At 44.6% G+C, this 23151-nt stretch overlaps 1 protein-coding gene across 11 annotated transcripts in view; it reads right to left on the bottom strand.

The window, feature by feature from the left end:
• FRMD4A (FERM domain containing 4A) overlaps window positions 1-23151 on the bottom strand; it is a 685957-nt gene that overhangs the window by 352392 nt on the left and 310414 nt on the right. For 2 of the 11 annotated variants that reach the window (XM_063709893.1, XM_055352373.2), the window contains exon 1: window positions 11806-17515. The exons of 3 other annotated variants lie outside the window; for them this stretch is intronic. In XM_063709893.1, the coding sequence (XP_063565963.1) occupies window positions 11806-11898 (93 nt within the window). In that variant the 5' untranslated portion in view covers window positions 11899-17515. Of the gene's footprint in view, window positions 1-11805; window positions 18631-23151 lie in introns of those variants that run through there. 6 more of the 11 variants (XM_063709892.1, XM_055352376.2, XM_063709889.1 and 3 more) reach the window with 6 other exon arrangements.

The raw sequence follows: 23151 nt of genomic DNA on the forward strand, positions 1-23151 counted from the left end.
AGGAACAAAAACATTCAGACCATAGCATATGGGATTAACATCTTAATGACAGTGATTCCAGAACCTGACACCTGCACTGCTGCCTACAAGGGTGGACCCGGCACCTATGCACCAGGCCAGTGACAAAGGAAGGCTGTCACTGCCCCTGCACAGGAACAGCTTTTGCAGAGCCCTGATGACTCTGCTCATCTACACCCAGGCACATAAATTTCACTTTGGTAACAAAATAGGCAAATTCACAAGCATGGGCACAGACTCGTGGGAGGGCTCCTGTACCACTTGTCTGCTTCTAAAACTTCTCTTTCAGTGATATGAATTTCATGTGTCAGGGGTACCGTCTTACTTAAAGGAAAATTAAAGGGGCTGGGGAAGGGGTACTAGGCATAATGTAACTGGGTGAATCCCACATAGAAAGCCTTCTCTGGATAGGATCTACACGGAAGACTTCCTTCCTAGTGTTGGCACCTGTTACTTACTTTCCTTCACCCTAACTGGCAGATAATAGCAGGATTTTCTTCTACAAGAACTCCACGAGATCTTAGAAGTGATTTCTTCCAATTTGATCCAAATCCATTTGCTTTTACAGAATAGATGTCGATCCCCAAATTCGGAGTTCAAATTAGGACTTGCTCATTTCGGGCAGTTGATGGCTGGCTCCAGCCTAAATTATACTTTCTAAATCTATTCTGGGACTCAGCTGGGTTATGAAGCCCTGACCCATGATTACATCAAGCCATTGAAAAAAATTGAGGCAAAACAAAACAAAACAAAACAAAACAGGTTTTCCCTCTGCTAGATCTTAGGACACCTAAGACTTAGGGGTAGAGTGCTAGCTTTTGACATAGGTGACCAATAGATGATACTGAAATTGGTCTTTCATCTTCTCTCTTGCCTTTTTTTTTTGCATGGGTTGTGGAAGCTGGAAAAGACCTAAGGGACAATTGCAGCTCCATTTTTCTGACATAGTGGCTGAAGGGAGGGATATTTAAAAGAGGAACATGCCGTTTCTTTGGTGCTATAGGGAGAAAACTCACTCTTGGCCTTAGTTGTAATAGTCTTCACCCCATGAGTCTCTATCATGGTCTCTAATTGCTCTCTGTGTCCAGGACTGACCTTAGGGTGAGTAAAAATTGTTCTAAGAGTTTCTCTCTTTTCCCATCTGCATTATTCATCACTTCCTCTGCTGTGTTCTTTTCTCTACCCCACTGTGCCTGTTTTTCTGGAACACTATATATTAAGGCACTGCTTCTCAAACTGTCGTCTCTGTTATATGCCCATGAGCATTAGGTTCAGGATGTCTGAGGTGGAGACCAGGCATCTGATCCATGTACTGTACTTAGAAACACATGGCAATTCTTTTCTTTTTCTTTTTTTTTTTTTTTTGAGGTAATATCTTATTCTGTCACCCAGGCTGGATTGCAGTGATGTAATCTTGGCTCACTGCAGCCTCGACCTCTTGGGTTCAAACAAGCCTTCCATCTCAGCCCCCCGAGTAGCTGGGACTACATGTGCGTGCCACCACGCCTGGCTAATTTGTTTGTAGAGATGGGGTTTTGCCATGTTGCCCAGTTTGTTCTCAAAACTCCTGACCTCAAGTGATCTGCTCACCTCCACCTCCCAAAGTGCTGGGATTACAGCCACCAAGCCCGGCCAACACAAAGCAATTTTGATGCATGTAATTTGTGCAATCTTTTATGACAATGCTGCAATAAGGTGATTTCTTAGTCCTTATCTCACTTGACTATCAGCAGCATTTGAAAATCCATCATGCCCTTCTGGGATCCTCTTTCTACCTCACTGGCTGCTCTCTGTTCATCTCCAGTGCTGGTTCCACCACATGGAGCCCATCTCTAAGCTTTGGAGTGGCTTCAGGTCCAGTGTGCTGACAATTTTCTTTCCATCCACACACATTCCCTAGATGTTATCATATAGTCCTCTAGCTTTAAATGCCAATCTCCAGTGGTATACTGGAGAATGTGTAATTCTTATCAACTCTCTAGGGGAATAAAAGCCCTGCTTTGTAATGTTTGCCAATTTCCATGGTGTAAATTCCCTGCCATGGCCCATTTCAAACTGCTCATCTGTCATCACTGAATGTAGAGTTGAGAAGAAATCACATAATTGGCTCTGGAGAGCCTCTCAAGCCAGCCCCAGTGAACCTCTGATAATGTCCACATCTTATCTCCAATACAGACCTCTCACCCAAAGAGAAAACATATGTTTTTAACATCCTACTGTATATCTCCATTTGAATTTTTACTCATTATCTCAAGTTTAGCACATCAGGAATAGAACCCAGTCTCTCCTGCCCAGGCTGTCATCACTGACCAGCTCTTCCTGCAGTGGTTCCCATCTTGGTAAGTGTCAGCTGCAGTCTACAGCTGCTTGGGGGGCCGTTCTTGACTCCTATCTTCCTTTCTCCCTCCACACCCAATCTGTCAGGAAATCCCGCCAGCTCTCTCTTCTAGATAAATTCAGAGTCCATTCACTTCTCACCACCTCCAGGGTATCCGCTGGCCTAAATCATCATCATCTGTCACTAAGATGATTGTACTAGTAACCTCATGCATCACCCTGATTCCAGCCTTCTTCTCTATCAACCTAGTAGCTAACGTCATCTTTCAGCCCCCGATCCCCTGATCTTTTTCAGTCTTACCCAGAGGAAAACCCAAAGGTCCTTCTCATGGCCTGCACAGCCTGTGCCAACTGGGCTCCTAACTCTTCTCTGACTCTTTAACCTCACTTCTGACCACCCCCATCTCACCCCTTCACTCTGCTCCAGCTACCTGCTTGCCATCCCTCGAGTACATCAAGCCCACTCCTGCCTCTGGCCTGTTGTACTTGCTGTGCCCTCTGCGTGGGATGTTCTTTCCCCACATGGCTGTGTGGCTTGCTCCCAACTCCCTCCCTGTCCTTCCTTGAGAGCCACATTATATAACCATGCTGCATGCTCCGTCTCCCCCTGCTCCTTACTCTGCTTTATTTCTCTTTAGAGAACTCATCACCACTTGACCTATTACCAATTCACAAAAGCGCAGACTTAGCTGTGTCTCTTGGGCCTAGAACACTGTCTGGCATGTAGTCGATGTTAAATAAAAATCTGTGAAATTAATAAATAAAATGTTAGGTCCTAGGTATTCCATTCCCAGGGATATCTGTATTCTGGGACTGATTCTGTGTGGTTGGACTAGGACCGCATTTTCTAGCAATGATCAATATACTTCTAACCCTTATTGGTTTTCCTCATTAATGTTCCAATAGAGTGATTGGAGAAATTGTGTCTAAATGATCCCTCCAAGCCCTCCAATCACTCTATGGGAATGTTAATGAGGAAAGCCAGTCAGGCTTGGAAGCCTATAGCATTTTTGAGAAAAGTCAGCAAGTAATGTAGGAAAATGATCAGAAGGATATTTCTGTACTATCTCAAAATATCCCCACAAGGGTTGTGATTGGGAAGAAAAGGGACTGCCCATGCACCCAAAGGTGTTAATTGTGTAGTAGGATTTTAGGAAGTTTTTCACGATCAAGTTCTCCACCAAGAAGAGCTAGCATCTTAAAATAAGTCACTGTTAGGACTGGTGATGACACGGATGTTCGTCTGCATACAAGCACAGGCACACTGTAACCCTGGCCCTTTGAAGGACAATTCTGTTTTATTAAAGGCTTGAGTTTATAACCACAAAGGTATTCTTTTTGTTCAGGTAGTCAGCATTCACTCAATAAACACTTGTTTATCCTATCTTTATCCCAGGTATTGTCGTAGGCTCTGAGACCTAGTAGAAAAACTGACCAAGTCCTTTGAAGTATTAGTTATTGAGTGACCAATAAGAGAAGACAAAAAAGAATTAAAAATCCACAGATGTGGTTCATCCACTCCCAGATTAGAATAAAGATCCATTGAACAGTTTCTTCTATACAGTTTTATGGATGTGGGATAGATAATATTATCCTCTGAGGCTCATTGATGAGTAAATACAAATAAAAGTGGATTGTTTTCAACTATGTGTTCAAAGAAAAGTCTTATATTACACAGGTGGATAATATTCATTATGTTAGAGCAGTTTCTAAGAGATCTGTTTCAAAGCATTTAAAGAAAGCCATTTCCCCCTGGGCAGGTGTGGTGGCTCACACCTGTAATTCCAGCAGTTTGGGAGGCTAAAGCCGGTGGATCACTTGAGGTCAGGAGTTCAAGACCAGCCTGGCCAACCTGGTGAAACCCTGTCTCTACTAAAAATACAAAAATTAGCCAGGCATGGTGATGGATGCCTTTATTCTCAGCCACTCAGGAGGCTGAGGCAGGAGAACCACCTGAACCCAGGAAGAGGAGGTTGCAGTAAGCTAAAATCATGCCACTGCACTCCAGCCTGGGTGACAGAGCAAGACGCCACCTCAAAAAAAAAAAAAAAAAAAGGAGAAGAAAGCTATGTCCCCTTTCTCCTGAGAACACGATTGACTTTGTGTACATATTTGCAATATGGCAGATTGAAAGACACACAAAAGGGACTTTGTCCATGCACCAGTCAAGAAAAGAAGCATACAGGAGAAGCTAGATTGGGTGTTTCTGATGTTAAATAGCCTGGAAGGAAGTGATGCACAATTCTAGCCTCTATGACTTTGGAAGGCCTCAGGTAACTATCCAGAGACTCTCCTCAATGTGCTGGACACTGCATAGGATGTCCCAGGAATATGGACCCAACTTTCAAGGAGCCTAAATAGTTTTTTTCCCCTATTGAGAATGACATGACCCAAAAACCCAACCCAACCAACCCACTTATTTCTCTTTTATGTGAAGCCACCAGAAAACACAAAAACTAGCTGATTTCCTTATGCTAGCATCTTGCCCAAATCATTGATCTTGGTAATATTATTTCCTTGGGGCAGCTGTTCTCAGTGTTGGCTGCGTGTTGGAATCACCTGGGGATTTAAATACTGATGCCTGGATCCTATCCCCAGAGATTCTGATGTACACAGTCTGGGGTACAGATGGGTTCTTAAAAGCTCCTTGAGTGTTTCCAATGCAACACCAAAGTTGAAAAGCATTGCTTTAACATGACCCCTGGCATGATGGCGAGGCATGAGGAGGGGACAAGCTATTCAAAGAGGAGAACCATAGCTCAGTTTCAGGCCCAGCCTGAGAGCTGCCATTTTGCATAGGATGCTGAAACGCCTGGGAGTCCTGACCATTTGCATAGAGATTTGCAATCCTGCTTTCCACTCCAGCTTGAGGAATGAAAACTCTGGAGTGGTACCCATAGAGACAGCCTTTCCTTCCCCACACTGAGCCAATAAGCAATGTCATTCTACCCAAGATGAGAAGTCAATGGCTTAACATGACATAAGCTGCTATACAAAATAAAATAAATATTGGTTCACCAAGTTTGGGTCACTTAAAATTGCACGGGACTAACCAATGCAGGGAAAATGGCCTTCAATGCATTCTATGAACCAGAGAATTGGAGTCCCCAGTAGTCCGTGTTCTTTTTCTCCAGAGAGGCGTATATTTATAGAAGGAACAAAACCCCATGCAGGATGAGGGGGCTGGCTAATAATATGTGTGAATACACTGATCTGTCTGAACAGTTCTTGGCTGCCTGCGCTCAATGGTAATAAATATCCACTGAAAGCCGTCTGCTGTATGTGTTTTTGGTAACGTCTCACACTTCCCTGCATGAATACATTCAGAATGTAAGCAGCACACACTCAACGATAGAGACTCTGTTGTATTCCAAATTCTTAAGTTATGCAGCTTAGCAGCTGTGATAATGTAATGGTTTGCAAAATAATAGACTGGCAAGACGTCAACCTGGAATAACACATCATGTAATGAATGATGTGGGTACAAAAAGGTTTAATTTATGCTGTGTTAAAAATATCGCTCCAGAAATATCCCACCATTTCAGTCTTTCCTAGACACACAAAAACCCTTTCACCTAAAGTATTGGAATAATTGTGGTAAAAGAGAATGCTTTCTTGTCTCATTTTTCCCCCAATAAAATCATCAGATTTTTACTACTTTGTGAAGAGATCTATGATTTGAGACTGATTGGCTGTTCACGCATTAACTTTGTTCCACTTAAAGATGTACAGCATGGTCTTAGTGTTCCGAATAAATAAGAAAAGAGCATTTCGCTTTCTCCGCTTGTACTGACACGTAAGAGTGAACACATTTTCCACCAGAGATAATGGGACTTGTGGTAGGTTAGCACGAGGATGGAGGCTGTTCCAGTGTAGGTCTTAATTCTGATACTCTTCTCGAATTTGCTCACTGACAGTTTATATGAACTGTTAGATTTCATTCATTCTGTCATCTAGTGGATATTTATTGCACTCCTGTTATGAACCAGGAACCCAGGGGTGTTCCCTGTCCTCAAGATGCCTGCCATCGTATGGAGGATTATGACTGAAGCAAACCAGCGGTTTCAACGCAGTGTGATTTGTGCTATTGTAACGGGATTCTAGAGTACTACGGGAGCCAGCAGGGAGAGCATTTACTCAGACTTGGGGAAGGGATGGGGTGCCTGGAAGAGCTTCCTGTGGAATTGCCTTTAGGCTGAAAGAAGTAAAGGGGGTGGAGGGAGGAGGCAGAAAGTGCCAGGAAGATGAAAACACACGCGAAGTTCCTGGGGCAAGAGCGAGCTCGGTAGTTTGGAGGAATTGCAAACATGTCCACGCATGGTTGGAATATAACATTCCCAGGGTAAAGCATGGGAATAGGTGAGGCTGGAGGGCTGTGATTAGGAAAGGCCTTGTGATTTGTCCTTATCCTGAGGCAGGGAGCCACTTAAGGGTTTCAGTAGACGAGTGACACAATCACCCCTCGGTTTTAGAAAGAGCACAGTGGCTGCAGCACAGAGCGTGAATTGAGGGGAGCAAGACTGGCCACAGCGAGAAGGCAACACGCAGGCAAGAGATGGTGGTGGGCTGCGCCAGGGAATAGAGGAGCAGGACGGGGAGAGACGTTTCAGAGCTGGAATGGACAGTGCCTTGTGGCTGTGAGAAGGAGACGATGGAGAGAGGAGGCAGGAAGACGCCAGGGTCTAGTTTGGGTTTTAGGAAGCTGGGGGTGTTGGAGGAGAAGCAGGATTATTAGGAGAGATGACGAAGTTCATCGTGGACATGCTGGATTTGAGGTGTTGAGATGTTCAAGAGAACAGTGATGTCCAGTCCAGCTGGGGGGTCTGTGGGTGTGGATATTAGAGAGGATAAGTCAACGGGGCAGATGAGCAATCCAGTAAATGCAGGAAATTATGCTCCCACTTCAACAGGTGATCTTACAGCTGGGAAATCAGTGGGTGAAAACGGAGATACAGCAACTCTGTAAGTATTTGCATGACTGGGTCAGAGCCCTCATAGACGGGCATCTCAGGGTGTGAAGAAATATACATTTCTCAGCTTCCTGGAGCCCAAACTGCAGCAGAGAATACAGACAGAAGCCTAGCAGATTTCACCTCCACTTAAAACCACAAACTAAAACAACATGGGGTGGGCCACATAAAAGGTTCACTCACTCATTCTTAGGCTTTGCATCTATAAAGGTAATCTCCAACATAAAGCCATTTCCTCGTATTGCAAAGTTATAGCAGTTTAATAAAAACTTCCTCCCTGCCCCAAGGCAAGCACCCAGAAAAAAATTTCCACATTTTCTCTTTCCTTAACTCATTTATATGTTTTGTTCTTACATTTATTAGAATTTTCCATGAAGTTCATTTTTACTTTACTTCTGGAATAAAAAACATCTGGCTTTAGAAGGAAGAGACCATACAGAAGGATGTGGGCTTGAGTAAGTTGAGTTACTTGGGATTCATGTGTAGTCAGTTTGAAAAATTTTGTTTTCCACGTGTCTTACATAAAATTGGGAGTCCCAGAAAAGTTATCACCACGACACAATATACTGCTTGTCTTGGCTTTAGCAAGCGAATAGCCCTAAAGGACCTCTCCAGGAGACAGGGAGGTGTGTCTAAATATAAAAAATTGTCATCTTCTTATTAAAAATACAAGACTGGGTGTGGTGGCTCATGCCTATAATCTCAGCACTTTGGGAGGCCAAGGCAGGTGGATCACCTGAGGTCAGGAGTTCGAGACCAGCCTGGCCAACATGGTGAAACCCCGTCTCTACTAAAAATATAAAATTATCCAAGTGTGGTGGCGAACGCCTGTAATACCAGTTGCTCTGGAGGCTGAGGCAGGAGAATCACTTGAACCCAGGAGGTGGAGGTTGCAGTGAGCCAAGATCGTGCCACTGCACTCCAGCCTGGGCAACACAGCGAGACTCTGTCTCAAGAAAAAAACAAACAGAAAAAAAAAGATACAAGCCAAATGTTCTTACACACAAAGACAGGCAATCTTAAAAATGATGCCTATCATTCTGGACTGCATTTTATATGATTGCCAGGTATTGTGTTAGGTCCTTGCATACATTTTTGGTGATCCTTTACAATCACTGCAAAGGGGTGGGTAGTGTGGATGAATAAACCGAAGCTGAGAAAGTTTGAGTCACTCTATCAAGGCCATATGACTCGTAAATAGTCAATAGTCAAACAGCAAATAGTAAAACTCATAAATAGCAAATAGACAAGCCTCACTCTTGTCACCCCACCCTGCTGTTTTCTGTAGCACCTATATTGTCTTTGTTACTTATTTTGTAGCTTAATTCTAGCCTGTATTATACTGACTTCTAATTGTTTTATTTATATAAACTTTACAGGCCTAATCTCTCCTCCCATACCAAACATGGCATTTTATATTTCTTTCTTTCTTTCTTTCTTTTTTTTTTTTTTTTGAGAACTGAGTCTTTCTCTGTCACCAGGCTCGAGTGCAGTGGCTCCATCTCGGCTCACAGCAACCTCCACCTCCCAGGTTCAAGCGATTCCCCTGCCACAGCCTCCTGAGTAGCTGGGATTATAAGTGCATACCACCACGCCTGGCTAATTTTTTGTATTTTAGTACAGACAGGGTTTCACCATGTTGGCCAGGATGGTCTCCATCTCCTGACCTCGTGATCCGACCATCTCAGTCTCCCAAAGTGCTGGGATTACAGGTGTGAGCCATCACACCCAGCCCATTTTATATTTCCTTTATGTTTTCCACCCTCCCTAGCACAGTGACGGGCTCATGGCAGTCTGAAGAAGCATGAACCAGAACTAAGCCTGGTCTCTCAGGATTTGGTGGATGTCTAAGTTGCAGGGTTAAGAAGCTGCAATTCCTTCTTTCAACTCAACCTCTAGCAGTTGGATACAGAAGCAATTGTCGAACCCTGGGCACCTAAGGGGACAGGACTGTCAGTGTCCTGGAAATCATGTTCTTCTCTGGTTTTCACCACCTCTTAATGGCATGTCTTCTATATTTCCTTTAATGTGAACACAGGTAACGAGTTGGTTACAGCCCTTTTCTCAGGGCCAGGCTGCCATGCCATCGCTCCTCCAGAGAGCAAACACGAAGCATGATCCTATGGCAAGAACATACAATGCCAGGTCCCTGGATTTAGGTCCTGTTCTGTCATTGACTGTATATTCCCATAAAGAAGATTAAAACTCTCCACGCCTTGGTTTCCCTATTTATACAGGACAAGGGTAGTAACCCCTGGGCTCTGTGCCTTGTTAGTAACTCGCAATGGTAAAGCAGGGTAATGGACTGAAAGCCTTACAGAAATGTAAGGTCTTCCGCGTCATTAGACGCTGTGAGACACTGGAAACCAACTCAAATGCCTGGCACCCTTAGAGCCGCTGGTGGAACTGAACAAACTGCTATTGCTTTACACTCCCAAAGGAAGGGTGCCGGCTCTCAGTGTTTGCCCTTACCTCTCCTCCTCTTCTATAAACACAGGACTCCATTCTGAAAATTGTCACAGAATTGTCAATTCCACTGACCCACAGTGTTAGATGTCCAGTGGAATTGACAGGACATCATACATTTCAATCAGTTCCACTCTCCATTGCTGTGGAGGGTGAGGTGCTACCTCACCTTCGCGGGGAAGACCCAATGTTCCAAGGATGTGCGGCGCGGGAGGGCCCCGAACCGTTCAGACCATACTCACGTTAAGGCCCGTGTAACAGTGGGGTGTGCTCAAGGGCAGAAAATAGCCCTGTGTGCTTTGAGGGCAAGTGTGTGCAAACATACCCAATAACAGACATGTTTTGTGTATGATACTATATTCCCATATTGTCAGTTTTTCTTGAATTAGTAAACAATGACTAACAGAAGTGGTAACTGCATATATTTGAATTTATGCAAACATACATGACTTATTAAACACTTTATCTGGAGAACATAATGGTATAAGTGGAGGTTTCCAGGCGACTGGATTTGTGTGTGTGTGTGTGTGTGTGTGTGCGTCTATAAAGGATGACTATGTGCTCCATATGGCCATTCACACAGCCCTAAGGCACACAATTCACACTTCCATGTTAGCATTTGTGAATAAATATCTTAATAATAGAACACGTGATAAAAATTTAGTTACCATACAGACCAAAGAGTTTTCACTAACACCTAACATCACACTCAATAGCAGCCTGATCAGTGTGTAAATTTTTCTGTCACTGATGGCCTAAGATCTAAGCTATTGGAATAACATGAAATACACAGTAAGCATTTAATACATACTAGTTGATGATCTTGACATTCAGAACAAGAAATAAGTCTCAAAATAAAGACCGACACACAACCAGAATAGAAAGCAAAGTTTTTTTCATTATTCAAATGGCAGAAAAAATGTAACTTATCAAAACTCAGGAAATCAACCCGACCTAAGTATTTAGTCAGCCCCTCACATTTTTAAACCTTTAGTTTTATTTTTGTAAATAAAACATCACTGAGTAGTAAGTTATACCAACCAGAAAAAGTCACTTGAATTCCATTCTGATCTTCTTTATAAGATGCTGCAGATAGCTGATCTAACAAGAGAGCTTCATGTGATGCTATTTGCTTTATTAGGTCTTGGACTACACCTTAACTGAAGACGTCTATGTAGGTGACGAAAACTCATGGAAGGACTTGCCACAATTCAAAGATGGGCTTTTGGGGTTTCTGAGACCAACAGAACCACCATATACTTTGTGGGTGTAGGGGTTCTCCCTGCATGTTGAGCCTGTCACCCTAATGACAACCAGCTTTGCATTAACTAGAGTCAGCCCCAAAAATGCATCTGTTACTCCAGAGAAGGACAAATCCTTATTATTATTTTATAGGATCTTCTCTGCTAGGGGCTTCCATAAAGTAAACATGCTTTCAGGAAATTAACAGAGTAATTTTAAGCCAAAATCCATAGCATTAAAACAAATAAACCCCAAATGATAGCAATGTATTTGGGGGGGAAAAAAAGCTTGTAATCAACTGCCTGCATAATTTAAACTGCCAAAGCTTTGAAGCTCCTTAACATCACCATCACCTCCCTTTTAGACACTGTCACCCAGCAGAAGAAATTCACAGCCCTGCTGCTCTAATGAGTATGTTTCAGTAAACACAGAAGAAATCATTTTCACAGCCCCCATGCATTTCTCAGCAAGCACTCAAATCTTTCAACCCATTCCAGGGGGAAGTTTCCATCCCAATCTTTTCCCTCATATTTCATCTCTAAGAGCACCCCTCCCCCATCTGAGATCCACAAGTTACAAAAATTACTGTTTCAGGTTTCTCATCATTATCTGTTAAAAAACTAAAATTACAGATGAGATAGTATTCTACAGTCCCAGGAACTCCAACTGTTCAGGAAACGTGAGTAACAGAAGTAACGTGGTATACAATGAAAACAAACATCTCCCTGTCTTTGGAGCAACTGAGAAGCAAACAACCCGCCACGTAGCTTACCCTTTCAACGCTGCGCCTTCTCAGAGATCCATAAGGAATTTTCAGTAAAAGTCTTTGGGATCTATTCGGAGCCACTGCAGCCTGAACCACCATAGTGTACAGCTGTGTGTGTGTGTGTGTGTGTGTGTGTGTGTGTGTGTGTGTGTGTGTGTGTGTCTGTGTGTTCCCAGCAAAGGGAGAGAAGGAGCCTCCCTCAAAAATAAGTTATGGCCTCCTGGAGGGTTCCCAAATATCAAATAACTGAAAGAGTTTTTCTTTCGACCATCTGAGTCAAGATGTGGTTTGTCAGGAGGAGGGGGGATGGGAAGAAAGAAAACCAGCCCAAGTTCTGCAACTTCAGCGCGCAAGAAGCAGCATCTCTAGCTTTCTTCCATCTGTCCCTCTGCACAGCTGGCTCAGCGAGACTGCCGTGTCCCGCTTGTGGGCAAGTGACGCGTCTGGGGAGAGTGATCCAGAAACGCCAACTTTGCTTCTCGTGGCTGCAGATGGTAATCAGGTCAGTTGTCTAATCAAAGCTCTATCAGACGTATTATTCATTCCATCACGTGACTCCCAAGCCCCTCGGCCGTACAGTAGGTCACATGCTCACCTTAAAAAGACTATTTGGAATATCACCATCTGGAGTGGAGATTAATGCAGAATCCTGCATTCTGATTTCACTCCCTTCTGAACGGAGGAACAATATCTGAAGACCAGAGACAGAACACATCAGGGACCTCTTTGCAATCATAAATTCTATCTATAAAACTGAGCATCAGACATGCGTATCTGTTTACCCTTCCTGCTTTCTAACGCGTGAAAATAAACGCACGGGTATTACTCACTGTATATGTGAATACAGTCCACAGAGAAAAAGTATGAGGGAAAGAAGAAGAAACTGTTGCAATCACATGGTTCAGATGAATCAAATCAAATCGAACAGACTTGTGTTTGGCACCTTCTCATTTAAATGTTTGTGTTACAGAACATTTATTTTTATGTGTGCCAGTAAACAAGAAGAAATTATGTTTCGTTTTACAAGGCTGTGTCGAAGCAGATTCATCCATCACGTCTGTCAATTATTTTCTGATCATATTGTGTAATTTCAGATCACACAGCCTTCTTTGACGGATGGTATAAATGGTCTCAAACGTTAACTTTTCTGTAATATTTTCCCCTACCTCCCCCATCTCTACTCCTCCTGAAATCGGCTTATTTCCATAGCAGAAAAAATTACTACAAAGAAAATCAAGTAAGGTGCTTCCAGGATATGGGGTATGTTTGGGTTTTTTTCTTTTTCTTTTTAAAGCATTTCTACATACACTGCTTCTGTCTGTTCTGAGTTTTATGAAAGGGATGGCCATTTCCTTTGTAGTCATCCAATGGTTTTTGGTGTTAGCCTTGATACCACTCATACGCTCTGGGCACCAGCTTTGAGACACTCTCTGCAGACCAGTGTGCTTACTTCATTGAAAATGACGGAAATGAAGGTTCTGTTTATTCAAACACACCTAGTAGGAAATGGGGGTGGGGTGCGAAGGAAAGAAGCAGAGTTTTATACTATGAGAAAATGAATCAGAAGAAAGAGGCGAAGGGTGCCACGGCGGCAGCAGCAGCGCACGGGCTGGAAACCTGGGTTCAGCCCTCCAACGCAGACACACATCGCGAGTCAGTTAAAGAAAGCATCAAGTTGATGTGGGAAATTCCAAATATACAACAATTGGGCTTTGTTCATAATTGGTTCCATGTGTGCAGTAGGAGAGTCAGTGAGAGGGTGAGAGAGACAGGGGGAGATGGAAACCTCTTAACCACGGCTCACACGGCGTCTTTGGTGAGGTGGTTTAGGTTTACATCTTTTTTCTCTCTTTCTTGCTTCTTGCCTGCACTGCCTGGTTTCAGAGCATTGGCGGGGGGTGGGAAAAATTCTGGAACGATACCCGATGATTGAGCCAAACCAAGAGAAACTCATTTCTTTGTAAAACTGCACTTGACGTTGTAACGGTTTTGAACAAAGGATAGGCACATTTTCAGAACACTTTATCTGCTGAGAGTCACGGCATGTCATTCTTCCAGCTCAGTTTTGGGGTCGGTGGGGGGGACAATGATGAGATGGACTGAGAAGCCACTGTCCTCTTCTCTGACCCAGGCCAGGGCAAAGCCCCAGGGAGCTGAATTTATTTACATTTGACTAAATGCAACTTCCTGTTTCCCAGGGGTATTAATGAGTGTTTCACTGTGGAGCTTAGGCTTATGGCATAGTTCAGATCATAAGGGACATTTTGATGAACTAAGTGCAAATAAAACAAAAACACATGCATTTGATTAAGGTTAAAATACATATAGAAGAGAATGTTAATGGAAACAAAAATAACCCTGGGCCAGACTCCCACACATCTGAGTCTCACACATTCCACATCCTTCCCTTGGGAGGCGGGGAGAAGGATCACTTTTCATATTAGCACAAAAGCCTCCTCCCAGATAATGGAGCCCTCCCCAGTCCCCGCGGAGTAGGTGACCCCCTCCTTGGAGTGATTTCAAGGCTCTCAAAGGTTGGCTTGTCCAAAAATATCTTTCTGATTGTCTTGCCATGGGTGTCGGAGACTTACATATTCAAAATTAATTGTCGAGTTTAGGTCTTTTTTTTTTTTTTTTTTAAATAGAGACAGGGTCTCACTATATTGCTCAGGGTGGTCTTGAACTCCTGGGCTCAAGCAATCTCCTCGCTTCGGCCCCCCAAAGTGCTAGGATTACAGGCATGAGCCACCATGCCTGGCCAAGTATTTCTTTCCATTGTTAGAATACAAATATGTTTCCCCGGAAGGGATATGCATTCATACTCTCACAGTTATGACCACTTTAGGAGAAGCAAGGGGAATGAATGTTCACTGAGCACCTACCCATTGGCAGGCCATGTGCTATGAGGTTATCAAAGGCTACTTCCACGGAGGAAATGCGTTTCATTATCCCTGTTTCAGTGGTGAAGAAACTGGTGCTCAGAGGGGCTTAGTAAGTTGGCCAAGGCAGCACAGCTAGAAATGTCAGAGCTAGGATGAAAACCAAAGTCAACTGGTGTGATTTCAGGGCCCAGCTTGCCTGTCCTACAGGACTTTATCAGATTACAGCAGTTTGGAAATCCCAAAGGAAGATATATCCGTTGAACTCAACAGGAAAATGGAAAACTCTGTCTTTGAAAAGAAGAGAATGTCAATACAGGAAACTGTTAGATTGAGCAATTTTAGAGTTTCTGGAGCTGCTGCTTTGATGTCACCAGGAGTTGGGCACAGGGGACGGAGGGGCTAAGAACCACAAAGCGGGAGGCAGGCAGGCTGGCCTAAGGGGTCAAGGGAGGAGCCGAGTTATTAGAGCCAGGGGCCAGGGTCACCTAGTACAGTCTAGAACCTTGGAGACCCATCCAGTGGGAGACTCAGCCGCTGCTGAAGCCTTCATCCATGGTCAAGGGGAGGTGAGGAGAAATGCCTGGCCCTTCTTTCCATCCACCTTCCAATCTCCTGGCAGCATCTTCCAGCCAGTTGAAAGGGAACTGTGGAAACAGCCATACAGGCAGGGCAGCGAAAGGGAGAGCCATAGATCTGCGTATATGTGGCTCTGGGCCAGCCCTGAGGGACCGAGACATTGGACCAAAGGAATGGGAAATGGTGAATTAAGGGTGAACTGAAAAGAACAGCAAGAGAAGGCGGGACACGATGGCTCATGCCTGTAATCCCAGCACTTTGGGACGCAGAGGTAGGTGGATCACCTGAGGTCAGGAGTTCAAGACCAGCCTGGCCAACATAGTGAAACCCCATCTCTACCAAGAACACAAACATTAGCTGGGCATGGTGGTGGGCACCTGTCATCCCAGCTACTTGGGAGGCTGAGGCAGGAGGATGGCTTGAACCTGGGAGGTGGAGGTTGTAGCGAGCTGAGATTGCACCACTGCACTCCAGCCTGGGAGGCAGACAGCATGAGACTCTGTCTCAAAGGAAAAAAAAAAAAAAAAGAACAGCAAGAGGAAAACCTATGGAACAATATTACATAGAAAGAGCAGGTTGTTGTCAGGATGGTGGATGACACGGTACCCTCAGGATCCAGGAACGGCCTAATGGCTGCTGGATGTGGGGTGGGAGTTGAGGGGGGAAAGATGCCTCAGGGATGGGGGGCAGTCAACAAACTGTGTGCAGGAGAGGGAGATGTAGAAGACACTCTTCAGTTCTAGACTCTCCGAAGCTGCTGCTTTTGATGCCTCAGGGAGCAGCGCACTTAAGGCTGGCAAAGCCTTTTGTTTGTTTGCTTTGAACATTTCCTTCCAGTCTCAATGAAAATGTTTGCATTAAAACCCTGGAAGGAAAATGCATAGGAATCCATTGAGCCAGGTTTCAGGAAAGTCAATGGTCTTGACATGCCACAGCAAGATGTATCAAAGCAAATGGGTGTTCTTTGTCACGAATAGCAGGGTGTGAAAGGGGTGGCGGGAATGGGGGGAATGTTCCATTGGAGAGAGAACATTTTGCCGTGTTGGTGATAACGGAGGCAACAGCAGGAGGGGGAAGAGTCTGCCGAGCCAACGTGTATTCGCGGTCACAGGAGCAGACTCATAGATGAAGCCAGTGCCCGTGTGGATGCATGCTGAAAAGCCACGTGAAGGGTAAATGATCTCCTGATGGAATCCTGGGTGCTGGCATGGACATGCAGCCTGGTCATTGCAGCCCAGGGTGATCCTGATGAGCCGGCCTCAACTATTTGTCCAATCGTTTGCCCAGTGCCTGAAATTACCACTAGTGAGGCTGGCCTGTGTGTCCCCTGGAAGTCCACTCACATGTGTATCTGACCTCAGAAATGCCACTTGCTGGCACTAAATAAACTCATTTTCATTGCTTTATTTTGTTCATTTGGCAGAATACTGAAAGGACAGGCCACAGGACAGACAGGTTTCAGCTGGGGAGGTGACTGAGGTCACACTGTATAATAGATGCTGTCGTGACACTCCCAGGGCAGAAGGCAGGCTGAGGCCACCATGAGCCCCAGCAGAAGGGGCAAAGGATGGTGAGCTGGAGAGAGATGGGAAGGTGACCTGAGGGGCCTTTCTGATTTTGTTCCTTATCATTCTTTCCCTTGCAAAAGGCGAAATACCACTTACATGAAGGAAACAGAAACAATCCAAGGCTGACATTGTAAATATCTGTCCTAACCTCCATCTTGAGCCATACTTCCTTGTAACATCTTGCAGGGTATTAAAAGCGGGCTCTTTCTCAGTGTCATTTGAGGGCTCCAGGCAATAGATGGCAACTATTCCCACCCTCTCCCACACGCCACTCAAGGAGCTGGGCCTCTAAGCAGGACATGCACAAGCGGTGTCTGAGAAGCAGGTTTGAAACCCCTCAATGACCTCACCTCCAGGCTGTAGGAGGAGGGAGAGGGAAACAAAAGAGGTGTATGGGGCTCAGGGAAAGAGAGGTGCCTGAAATGGCTTATTGGAAGAGAGACATCTCTTGGACCAGGGAATTGCTGAGATAAATCCCCAGAGATCCCCAGCAAAAAACCCACAAGGCACCCTGCAAGGACAAGAGGTGGGCTTAAACACCCATCAGTCCCAGAGAAAACCATGGCCAGCCCAGCCAGGCAGGGTGACTCATGCCTGTAATCCCAGCACTTTGGGAGGCTGAGGCAGGTGGATCCCCTGAGGTCGGGAGTTCAAGACGAGCCTGACCAACATGGAGAAACCCCGTCTCTACTAAAAATACAAAATTAGCCAGGTGTGGAGGTGCATCCCTGTAATCCCAGCTACTCGGGAGGCTGAGGCAGGAGAATCACTTGAGCCTGGGAGGCGGAGGTTGCAGTGAGCCGAGATTGTGCCATTGCACTCCAGCCTGGGCAACAAGAGAGAAACTCCATTTCAAAACAAAAACAAACAAACAAAAAAACCCAAAACCCAAGGCCAGCCCATGACAGCTCAGGCATGAAAGCTCCCTGCTGGGCCCTGGCCTCTGGTCCACTTCAGCCCTGGAGGGGTGAAGACAGCGCAGTGAGTATCGGGGAGGTGGGTGGGGATATAGGGGAAGGATTTGGAGGTGGTGCCACACACCCATGGTTCCCACTGCAGCCGTCACCCAAACCTGCCCCCAGCCGGGGGATGGGAGAAACCGTCGCTTTGATGGAAGTTGGTGTTGTAATTATTGTCATGTGAAGAAGGGAAGAGGAGCAATAGGATGAAATTGAACGAAAACACACGCAAGAAGAAAACATATTCTTCCTAATACCCTGACTCGATTATTACACATTCTATGCATGTAACAAAATATCACACGCCCCCCATTAATATGTACGCGTATTATATATCAATACAAAAACGAAAAATAGCTGAATCTTCAAAAAGTACATTCTTAAAAGACTTGGAAAATTCCTAGAGCAGGAGGGGGGAGTTTGGAAGGGAAACCCTGTGTTTCTTCCACATTCCATCTCCATCCCATTACCTCCCCACCCAGCTATAGCCTAGGTAATTCATGTCACGTCTCATTAGAGGAAGCTGGGACTGAGGTTAGACAAACAGAAAGGCTGCCTACATCCATAATTTTCTGTTTGAAAACTGGCTGGAATTTAGGCCAAACATGAAACCCAATATCCGTAAGAACAGGACCAAGACATCAAGCAACACTCCTATCACCAGACCTCACATGCCCAGGGGCTGCGAGATTATCTCCAGCTCACCAGTGTGGGAAAGCTTTCTCTTGGTTTTACCTACGGTTTGCTCTGACACAGTGCGCTGTTTGCAGTATCTGTCTTTGGACAGACTTTTCCTCCTCCTGTGCCATTTGGAAGACTCTAGGCAGAATTGTAGCTAGCTAGGGTGGGCAGATACAGTTTTCCCTCCCTCCCTCCCTTCCTCCTTCCCTCCCTCCCTCCCTTCCTCCCTTCCTTCCTTTCCTTACTTCTTCCTTTCTTCTTCCTTCTTTCCTTCCTTCCTTCCCTCCCTCCCTTCATTTCATCCTTTCTTCCTTATCTCCTTCCTTCCTCCCTCCCTCCCTTTCTTCCTTCCTTTTCTTCTGTCCTTCCTTCTCTCTCTCTTTCCCTCCCTCCCACCCTTCCTTTCATCCTTTCTTCTCTTCCCTTTCTCCTTCTTTCCTTCCTTTCTTCTGTCCTTTCTTCTGTCCCTCCCTCCCTCCCACCCTTCCTTTAATCTTTTCTTCCCTTCCCTTTCTCCTTCCTTCCCTCCCTTCCTTCCTTTCCTTCCTTTCTTCCTTCCTTCCCTCCCTCCCTTCCTTTCATCCTTTCTTCCCTTCCTCTTCTCTCCTTGCTTCCTCTCTTTCTTCCCTTCCCTTTTCTCCTTCCTTCCTTCCTTTTTCTCTTCCCCTCCCCTCCCTTCCCCTCCTTCCCCTTCCCTTCCCTGACCCTCTCTTCCTTCCCTTGCCTTGCTGGACTGCAGTCTAGGCTTCATTTAATACTTGTCCTCCATGAGCAGCCAGGCAAATGAGATAAAGGATGTTTAGACTGAATTGTGCAGTTTGACTCCTGCTTATCCTTGCTGTGGGAGAGGGTGTGGTGTTCTAGGATAAGTGGTCAACTCCTCGCTTCTGCCATGACACTGCCCATGCTCTTCTTGTATTCTGTACCAAGCTCCATGATACTGGCTTCATCCTTGTCTAAATGAATTGTATTATTTTCATTTATTGCTTATTTTACATCATTCATTCAACCATTATTTTATTGAGTGTTTAATAAAATAAGGCAATTCCCTTATACGGCATATTCTATTACAGGCACTATTCTAAAGTTTTAAAATGTATAATTTAGTTAGTTCTCATGACACTTTATCAAATAGGTACTCTTATTTTCCCTGGATGAAGACAAAAGGATTGAGGCACAGAGACTGAAGTAACTCACTCAGGGTCACAGTGAGAGGCTCCAGTGTCCATTGACCGCCTCCCTCTTCTGTGTCACTACAACGGATCAAGTGCTGAGCCAAGAACTGGGGATGCAAGAGAACTTTTGCTTATTGGAAGAGTTTTCTTTTGTTCCTCAAACTCAGCTCCTCTCTGTGATGAGGTGTCTGTGGTGAAGTGAAAGACTGCTGGCATTAGCCCTGAGTCTGCATGTGAAAATGTTATCGCAAGGGGAAGTAGACCTGGCCCTCTTCCAGGGCAGGGAGGAAAACGCAGCCTGCCTTGCATGGGAACTTCACGTGCTAATTGGACATCCCAGAATCTCACTCAATCTTTATCATAACAAGCATCAATCACTCAATCTTCATCATAGCGAGCATCAGTCATAGAGAATGTCAAGTCTACTGAACACCTACCCAACAGGATGAAACAATGTTTGTGAAAGTTCTTTGTAAACAAGACGTGTGCACCTTCCCTTTTCTTCCAGTCTCAATTCTGCACACAGTTTTTCTGTTGTCTCATTTGCCACAACAGCCTCCTGTACTTCACCATCTAGCCATCTGCCTCTTCCTGTCTGTTCTGCTATAAGGTCCACGTTTCATCTGCCTGAATTCCTTAAAGGCCATCCGGCTTAGCCACCTATTTTGAGTGGTAAACAGACTTCTTCCTGAACCTTTGAGAGCTCCCTGTTTAGTAGATTTCATTTGAGTAACTATGAGTACAGAATTAATTCACCCAGGTTAAGACCCCCTATCCCCATCAAATGAAAATCACACATGACAAAGGAAGCTAGACCTTATCCTCTTGCAGGGCAGGGAGGAAAATGCACCATCTGCTGCATGGAAACCTCATGTGAAAATCAGGTGTCCCAGGATCTCACTCGATCTTTCTGGCAAGGATCTAGCCATAGAGAATGTCAAATGTGAATGACCCATGTGGAAGATTAGTCGGTATCTGTGTCAGAAGGCTTTGCCTTATGGACATCAAGGACAAGGCCCATCAGCATCCTTGCAGGCTGTTCAGCTCTTCATCCGCAGACAGAGATCTTGCTCACAAGCTGCAGATGGATTTTATGCCTCCACATGAAGGTCCTTCACGTCTGGTCTTGATATGATTTGTCCCCAAAAGAACTCCACTTGCCCTTCCCAGCATGAGGCCAAGTCAGGTCATCAGTGGCTATAGCCTGGCTAAAGGCTATTCTACATGGTAGTAATGGCTTATTGTGTGTGCTATTAGGAGTGATGTCATGCCCAGGGTTTGAGGAATAATGCTCCTGCAAGATGGCCATATGATTAAATGGGTAATAAGCTGACCTCTGTGAAGCTGGCTGTGTAGATTGGCTTTCAAGATCATTTTGCAAAGCCCATTTTCATGTGCTGTCAGTTGTGGATGGATTTTGATAACTAGCATTGATTTGCCATGTTTATGAAGTGCAGTTTCACAGGGTAAACTGTGTAATTGCACCTGGAATGGCAATATAAATAATGTCCTTATCTATGGTATTGACTGCCCAGGATTCGCTGAATATATATATAGCATACCTCCAAACAGAGCCAATAGCTGTTGACTCGATTTTTGCTAGGCTTAGCTCTCAAATTTCAGGTGTCTTAATAAGGATTGGGTGGCGAATGATCAACTTTTACATCTGTTTCTAATTTCCATGCTTCCTTTTCCAGGAGGAGAAATTTAACAAGCAATTTTCTTCAACAGGGGAATAGTTCATCTTGGTTCAAGTAATCCCTCTGGTGCTGCAAAGGACAATGGCTTTCTTTAGGGCCATCAGATTGCTTTCGCTCCTGTGCCCAGGAACATATCACTCCCAGGGTCAACTGTCCATTTGCTCATGGACATCTGGGATGAGTCACGTGGCATATTTTCCCAAAGTGAGGAAGGAAGAAAAGAAAGCATCTTGAATCTGTTAGAAAGACTGTCTCTTTGAAGCCTCATGTCTTGGGAATATGGTTTATCTTGAATGTGTTCTAGAGTATACCCAACATCCTGTAAATCAAAACACCAAAGTGCAAGCTGTGACCAGAATGGGTAAAACACCTCCAGTGGACAAATCCTTAGAGGTAGATGAGGATGAGTAGGGGATTCTAGCTGCTCTTGCTTGCTGGGGGTACTCCATTCTAAGAATTTTAAACCTCTATGGTACAAATGCAGTTAATAGACTGTTGACATGAAAATTACATGAGATAGCACAGTTCTGTCTGTGAGAACAAGGGTGGTAAGAAATGACATTAAGGCAGCTGGGTGCAGTGGCTCACATCTGTAATCCCAGCACTTTGGGAGGCCGAGGCAGGCAGATCAGAAGGTCAGAAGATCGTAGACCATCCTGGCTAACATGGTGAAACCCCGTCTCTACTAAAAATACAAAAAAAAAAATCAGCCGGGCATGGTGGCAGGCGTCTGTAGTCCCAGCTACTCAGGAGGCTGAGGCAGGAGAATGGTGTGAACCCAGGAGGCAGAGGTTGCAGTGAGCCGAGGTCGTGCCACTGCACTCCAGCCTGGGCGACAATGCAAGACTCCATCTCAAAAAAAAAAAAAAAAAAAAAAAATGACGTTAAGGCAAGATTCTGACTTGCATACTATAGAACAATATATTTTAGATCTCATTCCATGAGCAAGGGGGAGCCATTTTAAGTTACTTTTTGCAAGGAAGTGATACCACCCAACCTGAGTTTTGGGGACTTGATTGATAAAAGATGAATGGTAGAATGAAGAACCAAGGTATATTGGAGGCCGAGAGAGCAGTTACAAGATTATTCCAATAGTCCAAATGAGAAATGATTAAGTGCAGAACTAGGACATTGTTCTTTTACAATTTCTATTCTGACAGACTACAGGAAGGATGGTCCTATTAGTCAAAATAAATGCACAGGAGGAGGGGAAGATTTGGGGAGATGATAATGAGTAGCTCGGGGCATGCAGAACTTCTGATGCCTGAACATCTTGATCTGGAACTTAGGAGAAGAGTCAAGCCTGTAAATGCAGCTCTGGATTTCAACAGCAGACTACCAATCACTAGATAAGTTATTAGTTAAGTGTGAGGGCAGACATTCAATAACACACAAATTTACTTCTCATGCACCTTTACTGGAAGATGTCTCCAGCAGAAGAATGTTAGAAGGGAATATGAATTCCAGGAAAAGAACTGATCACAGGAGAGGCACCAAGGGAGCTTCCAGAATAATAGAAAAGAGGATCCTCAATTAGACAGTCACGCAGGAGACGAAGAGAAGAGCTAATCCGATTGATGCAGGAGGAAGGAGGGCTTCAGAAAGAATATCTCAAAAAAGAAAAAAAAGAAAGGAGTGGGTTAAGTATCTGATGAATTTACCAAATTGAGAGGAGTTACATAGCTCTATTGAAAATCTTAGATAAAAATGATTGATAAATACATAGAACATAAAGCAAACACTGAAATAAGGCAATTATCAACTCCAGGAAAAACATAAAGTTGTAAAATCCAAGACGTGCCATCATAATG

This window comes from Gorilla gorilla, chromosome 8 (genome assembly GCF_029281585.2).
Source record: "Gorilla gorilla gorilla isolate KB3781 chromosome 8, NHGRI_mGorGor1-v2.1_pri, whole genome shotgun sequence".
Taxonomy (NCBI): domain Eukaryota; kingdom Metazoa; phylum Chordata; class Mammalia; order Primates; family Hominidae; genus Gorilla; species Gorilla gorilla.